Below are 17754 nucleotides of genomic sequence, written 5' to 3'. Positions count from 1 at the left end.
GACTGGAGAATTCCTTGGTGATCCGGTGGTTAGGACTCTGCACTCTCACTGCTGAGGGCCTGCGTTCAATCCCTGGTCAGGGAACTAAGATCCCATAAGCCACAAAGTGCAGCCAAAAAAAAAAAGAAAAAAGAACCCAAAACAAAAAACCATAGACTGGCTGGCTTAGCCAACAGAAATTTATTTTCTCACAGTTCTGGAAGTTGGGAGTCTGAGATCAGAGTGCCAACATGATTGGGTTCCCATGAGGACCCTCTTTCTGGCTTAAAGGCAGCTGTTTTCTCATTGTGTCCTCACATGGCAGAGAGAGCAAGCTCTGGTCTCTCTTCCTCTTCTTATAAGGACACTAATCCCGTCATGGGAGTCCCACCCTCATGGCCTCACTAAACCTAATTATCTCCCAGAGGACTTGCTTCCAAATATCATCATATTGGAGGGTTAGAGCTTCAATATATTAATTCTGAGGGGACACAAATATTTAGTCCCTAACATTACTTAAAGGAAAGAGGGAAGGAGGTAGTATTTCTGATTAGCACTGTGTGGGTGTTAAACATAATTAATCTTATTTAATGCCCTATGAGTTAGGCATTACAGACCCTCATTTTGCAAATGAGAGATGAGTCCTTGAGTCTCCATCTCAAGGTCAGCCATCAAGTAGCTGGACTCATCTATGATTACTGATTCATGTGGGTTGAAGTGTCATCAGGCCTAGTTTGAAAGAATGGGGATGTCCTTGCAGAGCCTCTGAAATGTGGGCAGAAGCAACAGGAGTCAATTCTGGACAGAAGTTTTAAGAGCCTTAAGAGTGGTTTGCCATATCCCTGCTCTCTCTACCTGGATGACCCCAAGGCAGAGTCCATCAGGCTGACCACCATGAACATGTGATGTGAGTGAGAAATAAACTCTTGTTGTTGAAAGCCACCAAAGCGTTGTGGGGCTGTTTGTTACTGTAGCTTCACCTGGCCTATCCTGACTAGTACAAAGGTCACAAGGTAATTAAAGGCAGAGTTGGGGGTAGAACCAAATATCTCACGTTGTTGCCTTGGGTAGGGTAGTGGTTAAGATCTCTGGACCTGGGAGACCTGGGGTCCTGACCTGGGTTTGTAGTGCAGATTCACAGATTATCTGTTGTGTGGCTTTGGACAAGCCTCATAACCTCTCTAGGCTCTGTGTCCCCATTTGTAATTGGGAGATATTTAGAGTTTGACCTCCCATTATTGTAAGGCATGTAAAGCTTAAGGACTGGCACGGTCTAAGTTTTCAACAGATGGAAGTAGTCATCTCCTGTGGTTGCTAATCATCATGATAACTGTACTATTATTTATCTGCACTGTGAAGAAGACATAACTGAGACTCAGGTGGGATAAAGGACTGCTAATAAGTGTCAGCAATGGGATTCGAACCCACATCTGTCTGACTCCAGAAGATAAAGTTTTTCTACCTTAAACACTAAGGAAATGTCAACATAGACAAAAGTGGAGAAAATACCTTTGTGAAAATGTGTTAGGGAGACCTAACTCAAAACTGGAGCTGGGAAGCCACAAAGGGAGGGCTCTCGTGCACGTCACGTGTTGCAGCTTGTATAGTCCAACAGGAAGAAGGAAGATTTCCTCTCTTCGTTGGCAACAGCAAGCTGCAGGTGCCTGACAACAGCGAGCTGCCCTTGTCTGCAGTCAATGAGGAGCCACCACCACTTCAAACTCTCATTTTCCTTCAATGAACTTTTGCTCAAAACAACCCCTCCCCAACTTCCTCTTTTCTTCTGTAAAAGAATACTTTCCTCCTTCGTTTTCTGGATTTACATATGGTTCTCCATGGTTTGCTTGTTCTGAATTGCACTTCCTCAGCTATTCCTGAATAACCTCAATTTCTGCTTAAATAAAATTGCTCTTTTTTCTGATTAAGGTTGATATTTCATGGTGTTGATGCCGAAAGCTCAGCTTCTCTGTACGTGGCGCCAAATCGTATCTCCGAGATGGAGTTTTGGGTGAAGTAGAAAAGAATAGCTTTATTACTTTGCCAGGCAAAGTGGGACACAGCAGTCTCCTGCCTTGAAAAACTATGGGTCCCCCCTTGGAGAGTAAGTAGGAGTCGGCATCATCAACCTTCAGGTTCCAACTGGTCTGGTGTCTACGTGCTTGTGGCATACCATCATTAATTGTTAACTTCTCCCACCTGGAGGGGGTTTCAGTATCTGCAAAACAGCTCTAAGATGTTGTGTGTATCTGTTGATGGGGAAGCAGGACCTTGCCCCAAGGCTGCACTATTGTTTCTCTCCACTGTTTCTCCCTTTTCTCGCATCCCCTCCCTTCCCTAATGAACAGCTGCTTGAATCTGCCCGTTGGAACTCCGGGAAGGTCACGGAGGCTGAATGAAGGCTATTTCCTGTAATCAAAGAAATGGGGGACTCAGAAAGGCTTTGTGCCCAGGAACCCCACAGGGCCCTGCTCGGTATCCGTGTCATAAGTGGGATCCGAAGGAAACAAACTCCTGAGGAACTAGCAACCCCCAGAACCATGTGCGTTACCCATTTAAGCCCCTTGTGCTCTCTGCTTCTGTGAACCATCTCCTTCCTTTTGGTTTGGGAAGTCTTCTCTTGGATTCGCGCTCCCTCCTTTTGATTGAGCTCTCTAACTTTATTCGGGATTCTTTTTCTCGAAGGCATCGTCTTTTTGGTGAGTATTTATTTGTTTTCTGAACCTCTGATTTTGAAGTATGGGATCCCAATCCTCTAAATTATCTCAGGAGGGTCCTCCTTCTGGGATCCTGGCCAGCTTTATATTTCAAAACTATGGTCCCTCGTCATGCGCATTTTTTTTTTTTTTTTTTTTTTGCGGTACGCGGGGCTCTCACTGTTGTGGCCTCTCCCGTTGCGGAGCACAGGCTCCGGGCGCGCAGGCTCAGCGGCCATGGCTCACGGGCCCAGCCGCTCCGCGGCATGTGGGATTTTCCCGGACCGGGGCACGAACCCGTGTCCCCTGCATCGGCAGGCGGACTCTCAACCACTGCGCCACCAGGGAAGCCCGTCATGCGCATTTTTAACTACGTGGATTAACCTAACCAAAGATAATTTAGAACTTCAATGACCATTACGGGGCATTTTTTGATCTCCCCAAACTTGTTTTTCTCAAAACTACATTTGAAGACTGTGGATCTAAAATAAAACAAACGGAATGGGACGCCCATCTCTTTACAAAATACTATTCTAAATTGAGGTAAATAAACAATTGAAAGAAAATAAAAAGGCATCAGAGGCCTCTTCACCCCCTTTACCCCACTGCACTAACTTCCCCTTTGGCTACTGTACCTGCCCCATCTCCTTTGTACCCTCCACTTCCCCATTCTAATCCTCTCCCTGAACTTCCCCTTTTCTCTGAGCCTCCGGCTGTCACTTCCTCTCTTGACCTATAGGTTCTCCTAAAGTTGACGAGACTCCGAGGGATTTCCTGGTAAACTGCTACGTTATTCCCTTAAACTGCTAAGGGAAAACTAAAATTAAAAATTAATAAGAAAACCTTGCCAAATTCTGGTAAATATTGGAGCTACACTATCCACTTGAAACCCCACTTAGAACCTGTAGATGCAATCCTTAAAAAATCTGGCAGAAGCCAACAAAAGGTGAAAATTCTTACTAAGATCAGCTCTCCCAAATCTCCATCTGTAGTGGCCAGTTGCGATAGGAAAATAAAATTTCACGTTGCCTCTTCTTTCCAGGTCCAGACTCATTCATTATCGATCCTTTCTCTCCTAGAGATAGCTACTGCCTTCTTGCTTGTCGTGTTTTGCATCTGAAGACCTTGACTTGGCTTTCTACCTGCCTGGGACAAGCAGCTGTTGGTTCCTCCTTTTGGCTATCTGTAGGAGTGACTCTGGATCTCGGGAAGGTAATAACCTTTGCACCTTCTTTGAGGACACCTCTTGGATGCATGGAGTTATTTAATACTGCCAGAAATATTTACTGTTTGTTCCAGCTGAAACCTGACAAGATATTTGAAAGGATTTAGTAACGTCATGATCAGAAATTTGGCCAATCTGGAAGCTAATATACAGATCCGGATAGGAATTTTCTTTTAGACCCTTTCCTTTAAGCTAAAATATACCTGGGTGGTGGAGGAGAGCTTTAGCCATCTGAGAAGATAAACTTAACTTGTTCCAACTGTCCTTTTATAACTCGTGTGCTTGGTATGATTGTACCTGATTCATGGCATAAATTTTAAAATGAAATTATAAGGTCTCTGTTTGCATCTGTCTCTGTGCTTATGTGTGTCAATAAATGTGTTGTAGATGTGTGGGATTTTCTACCTTTGGATGGTATCACAAAAATTAATGTGTAGGGACTTCCATGGTGCACAGTGGTTAAGAATCCACCTGCCAATGCAGGGGACACAGGTTCGATCCCTGGTCCAGGAAGATCCCACATGCTGCACAGCAACTAAGCCTGTGCACCACAGCTCTCGAGCCTGCACTCTAGAGCCCATGAGCTACAACTACTGAGCCCGCGTGCCACAACTACTGAAGCCCGAGCTCCTAGAGCCCATGCTCCGCAACAAGAGAAGCCACCACAATGAGAAGTCTGCGCACCGCGACGAAGAGCAGCCCCCCTCTCGCCACAACTAGAGAAAGCCCACATGCAGCAACAAAGACCCAACGCAGCCAAAAATAAAAATAAAAAAATCAATAAAATTAATGTGTAGTTCGATTTAATTGGCTTAAAGAAAATAAAGAGCTTGTATAAATTAAGTATTCATAAAATTTCAAGAAATATAGTAGAACTCCACCAAAATGCTTTTCAGGTTCATGTGATATGGGAAAATATTGTTCGGTTAAAATAATTTGATTAAAATGGACATGTCTTAGAGTTATAAACATGGAATGTAATGAAAACATACAACTTTTATTCAACCTGGGCTTATTAGTCAAATAAGTTCATATTACAAAATTTGTCAGCAAGAAAAGTAACTTGGTATGATGAAATTTTCATAAGTAATCTAAACATTGTTGTTAAAAATGAGTAAATTAAGTAGGTGTAAGTAGGATAAAAAGTGTTTAGGTGAATTTAAAAAATAGTTTCCCCAAATCTTTTGGAACCTGAAACCTTAGTGTTGCTAAGTTCAGTTAAATAATGAGTTAAGTTGAATTCACTGAATATCCAAATCATCTCCAAATAGATAAGACACTGAAACATTAAATATTTTTTTAAAAGATTTATTTATTATTTATTTAATTTATTTTGGGCTCCGTCAGGTCTTAGTTGCGGCACACAGGATCTTTGTTGAGGCATGCGGGATCTTCCGTTGCAGTATGCAGGCTTCTCTCTAGTTGTGGCGCGCAGGCTCCAGAGTGCGTGGGCTCTGTAGTTTGCGGCACACTGTCTCTCTTGTTGAGGCGCGTGAGCTCAGTAGTTGTGGCGCACGGGCTTAGTTGCCCCGCAGCATGTGGGATCCTAGTTCCCTGACCAGGGATCGAACCCACGTCCCCTGCACTGTAAGGCGATTCTTTACCACTGTACCACCAGGGAAGTCTGTGAAACATTAAATATTGAACATAGGTTTATCCATTTTGGGCTTCCTTTAGACATTTGGGTTTATTAGTAAACATGTTTTATGCCACACTGAGAAAATTTTCTATGAGAAAGTTTGTTTCTAGAAATTATAAAAAGTATTCGTAAATTTGCCAAGCCACAGAATACTAATTAGAAGAAACGGTTCAGAATTGTTTACTCTTTTATTTTCACTAAAAATTAAGGTTTCTAAGGGTTAAGAATTCTAATTAATATATGCAATTAAAGCTACTGGAAATAATAAGAGAAATTACTCAGTATGCAAGAAAACTAGGATATGGGTTTTTTTTTTTAATTGTTGTTATGGTTTTAGAAAGGGTGTGAGGTATGGAGATGCATTTTTGTTGAGGAAGATGAAAGTGATTTTGCCCTAAAGTAAAGCTGGTTATTTTGGAAAGGGAAAGAAACTAAAATGAACATAGATATTTGTAGAAGATTTGTGGAAAAGGAATCTTGGCAAAGGGATTTTATGGTGTGATCAAGCTGGATAAGATTGAAAAAATTTGCTATAAAGGTTTTTTTAAAAAAATAAGCTTTAATATCAATAGTGTACTTATGAATAAAACTGGAACTTAACTTTCTTTCATCTGCTAAAATGACAAAGTTTGCTTCTACTATTGGTCTGCTTCGGAGACGAGCTTGTAAAAGGTTTTTCCTTACTTTTTAAGCAATATGCCTAGAAAGGAAAGATTTTGTGTGTTTTTGTTAATTAATTAATTTATTTATTTGGCTGCGTCAGGTCTTAGCTGTGGCACGTGGGATCTAGTTCCCTGACCAGGGATGAAACCCAGGCCCTCGCACTGGGAGCACAGTCTTAATCCCTGGATCACCAGGGAACTCCCTGTTTTTTCATATTTAAGGAAACCTTTTGTCTTTTTAAAAATATTTATTTTTATTTATTTATTTGTCTGCGCTGGGTCTTTTTTTTTTTTAATTGTGTATTTTGGCTGTGTTGGGTCTTCATTGCTGCGCATGGGCTTTTCTCTAGTTATGGAGAGCAGGGGCTACTCTTCGTTGTGGTGTGTGGGCTTCTCACTGCGGTGGCTTCTCTTGTTGCAGAGCATGTGCTCTAAGCACGTGGGCTTCAATAGTTGTGGCACACAGGCTCAGTAGTTGTGGCTCGCGGGCTCTAGAGAGCAGGCTCAGTAGTTGTGGCGCACGGGCTTAGTTGCTCCGTGGCATGTGGGATCCACCCGGACCAGGAATTGAACCCATATCCCCTGCATTAGCAGGCTGATTCTTAACAACTGTGCCACCAGGGGAGTGCGCCGGGTATTAGTTGCGGCACGTGGAATCTTTTAGTTGCCATGCGAACTCTTATTTGCAGCGTGTGGGACCTTATTCCCTAACCAGGGATCGAACCCGGGTCCCCTGCATTGGGAGCACAGAGTCTTAGCCACTGAACCACCAGGGAAGTCTGAAACCTTTTGTCTTAAGTTATCTATGACTTATACCAGTTTGGCAAAGTATACCTTTGTAAACAAAAATGAAACATTTACTTTCTCTTCCTACCTGATCCCTCCAAAATTTGGAAATTCTTGCATATTATTTTCACGGCAATATAGTTACTTATTTACATAAGTTCAATAAAAATCTGTTCTCCTTGTAACAGGACAATTAGAAACACTGGCTGTATTACCAAGGGGTTGACTGGAATATTATATTCAAGAGAGATATGCATGGAGTCAAATATGACCAAACAGCTTTAAGGAACTGCCTTAAGTTTGACTTGACTTCCTGGACTCGAGGGGTTTTTAGCATTTAATCTGAGATTCCTTATAAAAAGTTCCAACAAAGCAGTCTTAAAAAGAGATTATATGGTCAATCACTGTTCTTGCTGCATTTATAATCAGGGCAAATTGAATGCAAATAAATTTAGTTTTACTGTGTATCTTTGATTAAAATGGCGGCAGTTGCAGAGAGAGAAATCTGTCTATATTTCAATCCTGTTAATGGTCTCTGAGATTTTGTTATATACCTGTAAACCGGACTGCATCCTGAAGTCTTCTAGTATCCTCAAGTATCTGGCTATGAATCTCCACACTAATGTTTCAGTCAGTAAGAACAAAGACTGCCCTTGGGTCTCCTAGGAAGAGACTAACCATATCTTCCTCATTACCTGGATGGCAGCCAAACTTCAGGGACTTGAAACTTGGATATACATCTCACAGCTGAAAAAGGCTCTGCCTGGCATCCAGTCCTGTACAAATGCCAGAGACCTCCAAATCAACTTGACTGGGAAGAGATATAGCTGACATTGAGGTAGACTGCCTCCTCCCAAGATGCCGGATAAACACTTCTTACTTTAGCTAAACATAAAACACTTCCATTCTTCTTCCCTTTCTTTCCTTTACTCTGGCATTGGTCTGGAAAGATAATGCCATTCTCCATTTGTCTCAGGCCATTGTTAAGGGGGATAACTTTTCGGACCGCTGGATTTGTCATCAAAAACTCTGATCTGTCCGTGATTCTAGAGACCCCCCTGGTCCATTTCCCTTTCTCTTGTTAAACCCAAACATGGGTCAATTTTTGTCCAGGCTCTGTGTAAAGAAATGGACATAAGGAAAGAATAACAAGAATGAAACTCCCTGTTTGGTCTAGAGACCATTAAAATTTTACTGGCCTCCGTGGCTGTCACCTTTCCAGTCCCGGGCCACAGATTCAGGCATGAACAACTTGGAGACATACATGCCTCTGGGGTTGCCTCCCTAGGGAGAGCCTTTCTCCCTGGAGTTGGACTTAGCGTCAATAAACACATGATCAGCAATCTCTCCCTAACATTAGGAAAACTGGCCAATTCCACAGCCAAAGCAGCAGCAGCCCAACAACCATTACTTGACTTGTTAACTAAAATAGTTTTGGACAATCACATAGCCCTTGGTTACCTACCTGCTGAAGAAAGAGGCATCTGTGCAATAGCAAGTACCTTTTTCACATGGATAAATGTCTCTGGAGAAGTAGAAACTCAATTACACAAGATCAGGGAACAAGTGCATTGGTTACAACAAATTTCATGTGAATGTCCATGGTCCTTTAACTTGTTCAGTTGACTACCCTCAGGTCTGGGTTCACGGTTCAGGATGATTATACAAACTGGATTTGTCATACTACTTTAAATTCTGCTTTGCATAATTATTTTAAAACTTTACATCTGTTGCCTGTCAAACCTCTGCAGAAACAATGCACCAGATAGAATAATGTTGGCTCAGTGCTTTGCAGTGAATTTTAATGCTTATAAGCTTAGGTATGATCTTGTAGAGTGAGAATGCCTGAGAGTCACCCCTTCTATCTTCCTTGTTACTCAAATGTGGCCTCAAATCGTTTCTGATCGATATGCGCTTTCCCTCTGATGTTGGACATGACACCCAGGAAAGGTCCTTCCTGGTACCAAAGGACAAAAATTATTCTAATAAGGAACAGATGACCCAACTTTTGATCAGCTGTGCTTTCAGAGAAAGATCTTGATCAAAAGGAGGAAATGTGAAAATGTGTTAAGGAAACCTAACTCGAAATTGGAGTCAAGAAGCCGTGAAGAGGGATTCCCTGGCGGCACAACGGTTAAGAATCTGCCTGCCAATGCAGGGGACACGGGTTCGAGCCCTGGTTTGGGAAGATCCCATATGCCACGGAGCAGCTAAGCCCGTGCGCCACAACTACTGAGCCTGTGCTCTAGAGCTCGCAAGCCACAACTACTGAGCCCACGTGCCACAACTACTGAAGCCCGCGCGCCTAGAGCCCATGCTCTGCAACAAGAGAAACCACCGCGATGAGAAGCCCGTGCACCGCAACAAAGAGTAGCCCCTGCTCGCTGCAATGAGAGAAAGCCTGTGCACAGCAATGAAGACCCAACGCAACCAAAAATAAATAAATAAATTTATGAAAAATTAATAAATTAAAAAAAATATTGCAGTAAAAAGATCATTTATCTTGATAACTGAGTTTTTTGGCACCCCCTTAAATTTTGCACCCAATGCCAGCTTATTGACCCTAGTCCTGACTAGTTCTGACCAAACTGCGTCACTGAGTGCAGAAGGATCCCCCACCTCATTTCTGGCCCCCTCGTGACATCCCCCCAAAAGCCTTGGATTCCCCCACAGGTAAAAGGTATATGAATCCTCACCACCTAGCATGAGACCTGGGCCCTGACCACCTCTCAGACCTCATGTCCTAGAACTCCCTCTCTTGTCACTCTGCTCCAGCCACACCAGCCACCATGATTCTTGCCAGACACACCAGGCTCACTTCTGCCTCAGGACCTTTGCACGTCCATGCCCTCTGCCTGGAATGCTCTTCCTCCTAATGTCCACAAGGCTTGTTTCCTTACTTTATTAAGATAGAAGAATGTTACCTTTTTAGATGGGACTTCCCAGACCACTCTATCAAAACTAGCACACTCCCTCTCCCAAATCATTAGGCTATTAAGTGGCGTAAAACAATGATTTAATATTTCTCACAAGTCTGAGGGTTGGCTGGGCTCAGTTGGATGGTTCTTTTACTTCCACATGGTATCGGCTAGGGTCACTCCTGTGGGTCACTCCTGTGCGTTCAGCTGGAGCTCAGCTGGGGCTGGAACATCCTGGATGGCTTCAGGCCCATCTCCACATGGTCTCTGTTTCTCCATGGGGTCTCTACAGCAGGGTAGCAGGACCTCTATATGGTAGCTCAGGGCTCTGAGAAGGAGAAAGCAGAAGGTTCCCTCTTAAAGCCTGGGCCTAGAAATCCCAGAATGTCATTTCTGCTACATTCTGTTGATCAAAGCAAGTCATAAGGCCAGCTCAGATCCTGGAAAGGACAGAGACTCCCCCTCTTGATGGGAAGGGTGGCATGTGTCTAAGGAGATGGGAGAAACTGTTGGCAGCCATAGTTACAGGTGATCCACCAACCCTCCGCCCCATCCTGTACCCTTGCTATCTTGTTCTTTTTTCTTATCACTATCGGACACTACCTTATTTTTGTTTATCACCTATATCTTTCCAAAAATATAAGGTCCATGAGGGCAAAGGCCATCTGTGTCGTGTTCACCAGTGTGTCAGTGCCCAGAACTGTGTCCAGATCCAGAAGGCAGCCAATACGTATTTGAATGAATGAATGAATGCATGAATCCCTGGGGACAAGCTTCAGGTTTCCCCAGGGTGATGGCAAATGGCAGGAAGGTGAAGGTCATAATGTGTAGATATTTCTAAGGCGGTGCTTTAGGATTTTTCAGAGACACACAGAGAAAGGACAAAGAGGAAAGGAAGATGAGAAGCGGGAAGGAGGAATGGGAGGAGGAAGAGGCGGCAGAGGACCGGGAGCTTCAGGAAGGAAGGACCAGGGACCGTCTTAGTCCTGGCTGTATCTCCAGCCTTGACCAGCACAGGGCCTGGCACACAGCAGGTGTTCAGAAAACGTGTGCTGAGTAACTTTCTCCAAAAACCCTTCGCTGACCTGGCACCTCAACACTGCTGGGTCAAGCATCCCCTGGCTCTCGCAGCCCTGTGGGCCATTCCATCCCCACCTCACCCGCTGTGGGTTGTCACGGCCAGGGGGTGGGTCTGTGTTCCCCACGGGACTCTGAGTCCTGTGGGGACAGGGCTGGGGCTGCCTTGGCCACTGCTGGGTCCCGAACATCGACCAATGGGCTTGGCCCATAGTAAACGTATATTGCATAAACTTCCTCCCTGCGGGAAATATCGTCTGCGTCATTGCGGTGTTCCCGGACTGGCAGACGCAGCATGAGCACTCAGGAAACACCTTCATCGATTCTCAGATGCACCCCTTTCATCCCCCCTGCATTTTAGCAATTCTGAAATCAGGAAGAGTCCCAGTCAATGGTGCTTTACAGACAGGCGGCCATTGCGGTGTAGCTGGCCCTGCCTGGGTGTCATCATGGAGCTGCCTTTTCTTTTTTTGTTGTTTTTGATGGTTAGCAGTTTTAGCAGTAAAGGTTTTTTTGTTCATTTTTGTTCGTTTTTTAAAATATTTTTAATTGAAGTATAGTTGATTTACAATGTTGCATTAATTTCTGCTGTACAGCAAAGTGGCTCAGTTATACATATATATATATATTCTTTCTTTTTCAGGTGGGAGAACAGAATTCTAGACCAGGTTAAGTGAGTTACTCCATCTGACAGGCTTCACACACCTGGCGCATCATAAATGCCAGTAAGCGAACACTCAGCCTTAGCGTGTGAGCGACTCAGCGCACCCACCAGCCCGGGAGGTGTGTAGGAGCAGGGGTGAGTGTGAGTCACATCTCTGGACCAGCACAGGGACTGGTCAGGTCTAAACAAATGTTTGTGGAATGGCCAAATAACTGAGTGAATTACTGGGCAAATGAGAGCTTCCTCTCAGCTTAGCGTCTTTGCACAGGTTGTTCCTTAGCCTGGACGCAACTCCCTAGCAGGCGATCTGGCTCACTCCTACTCATCCTTCAGATCTCAGCTCAGATGCCTGTTCCTCCAGGAAGCCCTCCTTGAATCCTGAGCTGGGTCAGGTGGCCCCTTGGTACTCCCACAGTCCTCTGGGGTCCCCCATCCCAGTCTGGCCCCGTCTGGGCCATCACTGTGTGGGGATGGATCTGACGCTGCCAGTAGACTGCGAGTCCTGTGGGGACAGAGGCCGGGGCTGTCTTGGTCATGGCTGCGTTCCCAGCACCTAGCCCAGGACGAGGCCTGGAGAGGTGCTGAATGTTTGATGGATGAAGAGAGAAGAGGAGACTTGGCAGACAGGCGTGGGCTCAGCCTCTCTCTGGCTGGTGCTCTCAGGAGCCGGGAGAAGCGCCCCTGGCAGCGTGCCAGCCTGCATTAGCTGCATTTGTGCAGGTGCCCGGCAGCTGTCTTGGCCCACAGTCACCCTGGGCTGCTGCCATCCCCCTTTCCTCCAACCTGGAGCCTCCAAGGGCCGAGCCTAGCCTGATGTACTTCCGGGGCCCCGGATCACGGATTAGGAGCTGGAGCAGAATGAATGGATGTGGTGGGTTTCAGGGGATGCCATCTGTATACGTTGTCTGCGTGTGTAATTGTGTCTCTTCCGGTCTGCAAGTCTGCGTGTGCCTGAATGTGTGTTGCTTGCGTGGCTGTTATGTCTGTACGTTTGCCTGCGTTTGGCTTTTCTGTAATGACTGTATTTGAGGGTCTGTGTCTTTCCTTCCCCTTTCGGGCCAGGGTTGCGTTGCCGTGGATTCTGGGGAGGAAACTTAGTCTGCGTGTTTGCTGTCTGGGAATTTCTGAGAATATTTTTTCATCTCTTGGTCTCTGTGTTTGTGTGGTGGAGTGGCGGTCCCGTGAGCAGCTGGGGGGTGGGGTCCCGGGCCTACCATGGGACCCCACCCTCTGACATCACCCTCACATTATTGTATCAGGGCTGGCTGACCAATAAGCTGCGGTTTGCTATTATAATGGGTGGGTCCTGACCTTGTGCTAACGGGGGGGGGGGGGGGGGGGGAGGCCCCAGCAGCGGGAAGAGTGAGAGGGGAGAGAGAGCCTGCAGGGCAGGTGAGTTCCCCAAGGGCAGGGCTCTCCAGCTGGGCCCTGTCCAATCCCAGTCCCAGCTCCCTCAACCCTAAGCCCACGCCAGGAGCCACTGGCCTGTCCGCCCCTTGCATTGGGACCTGTCCCAGGATCCCCCTCTCCTCTACCCAGGCCATGCCCTGGGATGGGTTAAGGGGACAGGGCACAGGAGGGACTGGGTATAGCCTGGGGGAAATGCCCCCACCTGGGCTGGGGGATCAGACCTGGAGGGAACAATGGAATAAGGACGGTCTTCTGTAGGAGGTTGGGTGTGGCTGGGGACAGGGGCAGCCGAGGAGAGAAGGGGGAGGCAAAGACGTGTGGTTGAAGGGAGAGCAGCTCTTCAGAGGGACCTGGGTTTGAGTCCCGGCTGTGCCTCTGAGCGGGGACATCCCTTGTCTAGTCTGAGCCTCAGTCCGTCTCCGTCCGATGGAGACAGTGGTGCCTGACCTGAGCGTCTCTCCCAGGGTTCTCTGAAGAGTCTTAGTCAATGAGGAAGTGTATTTTAGAGGCGATGGACAAGAAGAGCGTGTGACTGGGAAGAGGGAGGCCAGGGAAACTCCAGGGTGAGGAGGATGGGGTCACAGGAGAGACCATCATGACGGGCTCTGCGAGGTGGGAGGGGACTTGGCTTTGCAAGGCCTGCCAAACAGGGCTGGGTGTTTAATGAGACGCCCAGTGTGGGGGGGCACCACCTCCCGTGCCCGGCTGCACCCGAGAATGTCTTCAAAGATGGCCTAGAGAAAGACAGATGATGAGGCTCACGATGGTCACAGCAGCCCTGTGAGGTGGGCAAGGTTATCTTCCATGGTGCAGATGCTGCAGGTGAGGCTCAGAGAGGGCAGGGACGTCACACAGCTCAGAATATTAATAATGATCAGAACAATGACGGTGATGCGGATAACGCAGACCACCTGCTCTGGGTCGGGCACTATTTTATTTTATTATATTTTTTGGCCACACCTCGAGGCTTTTGGAATCTCAGTTCCCCGACCAGGGATCGAACCCTGGCCCCCTGCAGTGGACGCTCGTAGTCCTAACCACTGGACCACGAGGGAATTCCCCGGGCACTGTTTTAAGTGCTTTATATGTATGAACTCATTTCATTTTCAACAGCCCTAGGAGGTGGTTTGCTACTATGATCGTTATGATCCTCATGTGTAAGATGAGGAACGTGAGGCAGAGCTAAGGAACTTGCCCCAAATCTCTCAGTCAGTATGTGGTTGGCCCCGGATTGGATCCCAGGCAGTGTGGCTCCAGGGTCTGGGTCCCCGTGGCCATCACTTCACACTGCTTCCGATCACAGTAGAAGCAGCAGGAGAGCAGCTGCTCTCTTTGCCTGGTCGGCAGGAGCTGGGCTGAAGCCCCTTCCGTTGCAGGTCTGGCTAAGTAAATTTCGGGGCTCAGTGCAAAATGCAAATGCAGGGCCCCTGCTTCAAAGAGTTACAATTTTCATCAGTGACATCAGAGTATTAAGCAAAGAGCTGGGCCTTTTAAGCGTGGAGCCCCGTGTGACTGCATGGGTCTCAAGCTGCCCATGAAACGGTCCGAGTTCCTAGGTTATCCCCAAGACTCTTCAGCCCCTCAGTAGGCAGGTCAGTCATTACGCCCATTAAGCGGTGAAACAAACAGGCTCAGAGAGGTGCCTCGTTTTGCCCCAGGTCACACAGCAAGTTAGTGGCAGAGATGGGATGGGAACCTGGGCCTACCAAACTCCAAAGCCCCCTACCTCGTGTCCAAAACGTACCCCGGGTTTTTGAGAAGGAGAGGGTGGCGGGGCTCCAGAGGGACTCCCCTTATATCCTCGGTGTGTCTCTCTCCCTGCCCCACGCCAAGGCCCGGGAGGCGTGAATGGCTCCCTTCTCTCCGTTCCCCCGCAGACGCTGAGGATCACGCGTCCGTCCGAGACTCTCCCCCAGCCCCCACGCCCTCTGAACCGCCGGTCACCATGGCTACTGCGAAGTTGCCAGCGGTGCCCGGGGAGGAGGAGAACACCATCCTCATGGCCAAGGAAGAGTTGGAGGCCCTGCGCACCGCCTTCGAGTCGGGCGACATCCCTCAGGCCGCCTCCTGCCTCCGGGAGTTGCTGGCCTCTTTCGAGAGCACCCGGCTGGAGATGGGCGTCACAGGCGAGACCGGGGAGGCAAGTCGTCCCTCATTAATGCCCTCCGTGGCCTGGGCGCCGAGGACCCCGGCGCGGCCTTCACTGGCGTCATAGAGACCACAATGCAGCCCTCGCCCTACCCGCACCCGCAGTTGCCAGACGTGACCCTGTGGGACCTGCCGGGGGCCGGCTCTCCAGGCTGCCCGGCCGACAAGTACCTGAAGCAGGTGGACTTCGGCCGCTATGATTTCTTCCTGCTGGTCTCGCCCCGCCGCTGCGGCGCCGTGGAGACCCGCCTGGCCTCCGAGATCCTGCGCCAGGGCAAACAGTTCTACTTCGTGCGCACGCGCACCCAGCGACCCTCGGGCTTCAGCGAGGCGGCGGCCCTGCAGGAGGTCCGCGAGCACTGCGCCGAGCGGCTGCGTGGGGCCGGCGTGAACGACCTGCGCGTCTTCCTCGTGTCCGACCTCTCGCCCGCGCGCCACGACTTCCCGCTGCTCGTGTCCGCCTGGGAGCACGATCTGCCCGCGCCCTGTCGCCAGGCCGGCCTGCTGTCGCTGCCCGACGTCTCGCTGGAGGCCCTGCGGAAGAAGACGGACATGCTCCAGGAGCAGGTGCTCAAGACGGCCCTGGTGTTGGGCGTCATCCAGGCTCTGCCCGGGCCCGGCCGGCGGCCGCTACGACAATGCGCTGCTCGTCCGCGGCTACCACCGCAGCTTCGGCCTGGACGACGACTCGCTAGCCAAGCTGGCCGAGCAGGTGGGCAAACAGGCAGGCGATCTGCGCTCGGACATCCTCTCCCCGCTGGCCAACGAGGTCTCGCCCGAGACTGTCCTGCGGCTCTACTCCCAGTCGTCCGACGGTGCCATGAGGGAGGCCGGGGCCTTTGAGAAGGGCATCCCCCTGCTCGGAACGCTGGTGGCCGGGGGGCATCAGCTTCAGCACCGTCTACACCATGCTCCGGGGCTGCCTCAACGAGATGGCCGAGGATGCCCAGCAGGTCCGCATCAAGGCCTTGGAGGAGGAGGGGTCCCAGCCTGAGGTCAGCCTGCAGGCGGCTGGTGACAACGGCGTGGAAAAGCGGGGATCCGGGGAGGGGAGCGGCGAGGAAGACCCGCTCTCGACCTGCCAGAAGCTCGGCCTCCTCCTCAGGTACATTCTCCACAGCTGGAAGAAGCGAGATTTGTCGGAAGACAAATGAAAGTGCGGCCCCCAACCCCCTGCCTCACCCACAAACCAAGCCTTATCGAAACCAACCAGACAAAAAAAGCTGAAAATGAGAGCTGCAGTTGCTGAGGGGCGGGGTGTGGAGGGCTGAGGGTGGCAGGTGGGCCCAAGTCCAGGTCCCGAACCTGGGATAGGAACTGACCTTGGGAGGGAGAGGTTCAAGGTATGGACGGGGGGTGGGGGTCAGGGCTCTTTAATAGTCTCTCTCTCCCTGGTCCCCAAGTGACCATGAGGGATTTGGGGGCGACAGGACAGCCCGGCCTGGATCCAGGACAGGAGCCCACTGTCACCTTGGGTGGGTGGCCGAGTGGGCACTGGGGCCTGCAATCTCATGTCCCTTTCTGAGAACCCCAGAGTCCCAAAGGCCTGCTCTGGTGGGAGAGGGGCGGCCAACGCGTGCCCGGGATCGGCACGATGGTGCCTAGCAACTGGGTTAAACAGAGGAGGGGGAGATGGGACATCCTGGGCCAGCCCTGCTGCCTGTGAGTGATGGTGGGGGGGTGGGTGGCAGGGAGAGGGGAGGCCAGGTGGCCACGGGGAACCGTGGGGAACCTGGGGGAACAGAATGAGAGCAGAGGTGGTGAGAGGGCAGGTGGGCAATTCTGTAAGCATGCAAAGAGGGAAGAGGCAGGGGCGCAACCGGCCACCTAGAATGAGTCTCGTTTCAGAAATATGGTGAGTGGGTCCGCGTGTGGATGTGTGTGGCGGTGAGCTTGCTGGTGTATCTGTGGTTGGGAGGAATCTTGGTACGTCTCTGTGATTTGGATGCTGTGGTCTAAGATGGTGAATAGTTGGCTGAGACTGGGGTTCGGGTCTGTGTGTGCGTGGCTGCGTGGCTGGGCGCAGATGTTGGGGACGATGCTGAAAGGCCACGGGTCTGACAGGGAGGGCGCCTGTTGGGATTTCTGCGCGAGGCTTTGAACGACAGAGGGTGTGTAACGCACTGAGTGACGGTATTAGCCTGGCCCAGGAGACCCTGGGAACCCAACTGGTTGGCACATCCTCTGGCTCTGTGCTTGGCTTTTTGGCTGGATGCAGAAGGGAACCTGACACCCTTATCTGCTCAAGCCAAAACTCACATGCCGAGTCAAGGGTCATGCATGTTTAAAAACGGACCACCAGACTGGGGGGCTTGGACAGGACAGGGGTTGCCCCAAGAGCATCTGTGGGCTTGGATGAGGGTCAGGGAAAGGTGGGATTTAGGTGCAGAGAAGGGCGAGTTTCCAGGAATTCAGAAGGCAGCTCTGGTGCTGTGAAGGTGGCCTCACTAATACTCCCTGAGGGTGTTCCAGGACCTGGTGATGGTTCTAGCCTCATCTGGGGGCCTCAAACTACCCCTGACTCTGGGAAACAGACTAACAGGGTCCACTTTT

The 17754-nt window shown here is 49.3% G+C and overlaps 1 protein-coding gene across 1 annotated transcript; it reads left to right on the top strand.

Annotated features, from left to right (window-relative positions):
* Nucleotides 1-14804: 14804 nt before the first annotated feature.
* On the top strand, nt 14805-16386 carry IRGC (immunity related GTPase cinema). The gene is given in 4 exon segments (XM_059999252.1): nt 14805-15188; nt 15191-15821; nt 15823-16078; nt 16080-16386. Coding segments are annotated over 4 exon segments (1353 nt in total). The 5' UTR covers nt 14805-14998; the 3' UTR covers nt 16356-16386.
* The last annotated feature ends 1368 nt before the right edge of the window (nt 16387-17754 follow it).

This window comes from Delphinus delphis, chromosome 20 (assembly GCF_949987515.2).
Source record: "Delphinus delphis chromosome 20, mDelDel1.2, whole genome shotgun sequence".
Taxonomy (NCBI): Eukaryota; Metazoa; Chordata; class Mammalia; order Artiodactyla; family Delphinidae; genus Delphinus; species Delphinus delphis.
This window is presented reverse-complemented; position numbering and strand designations above follow the sequence as displayed.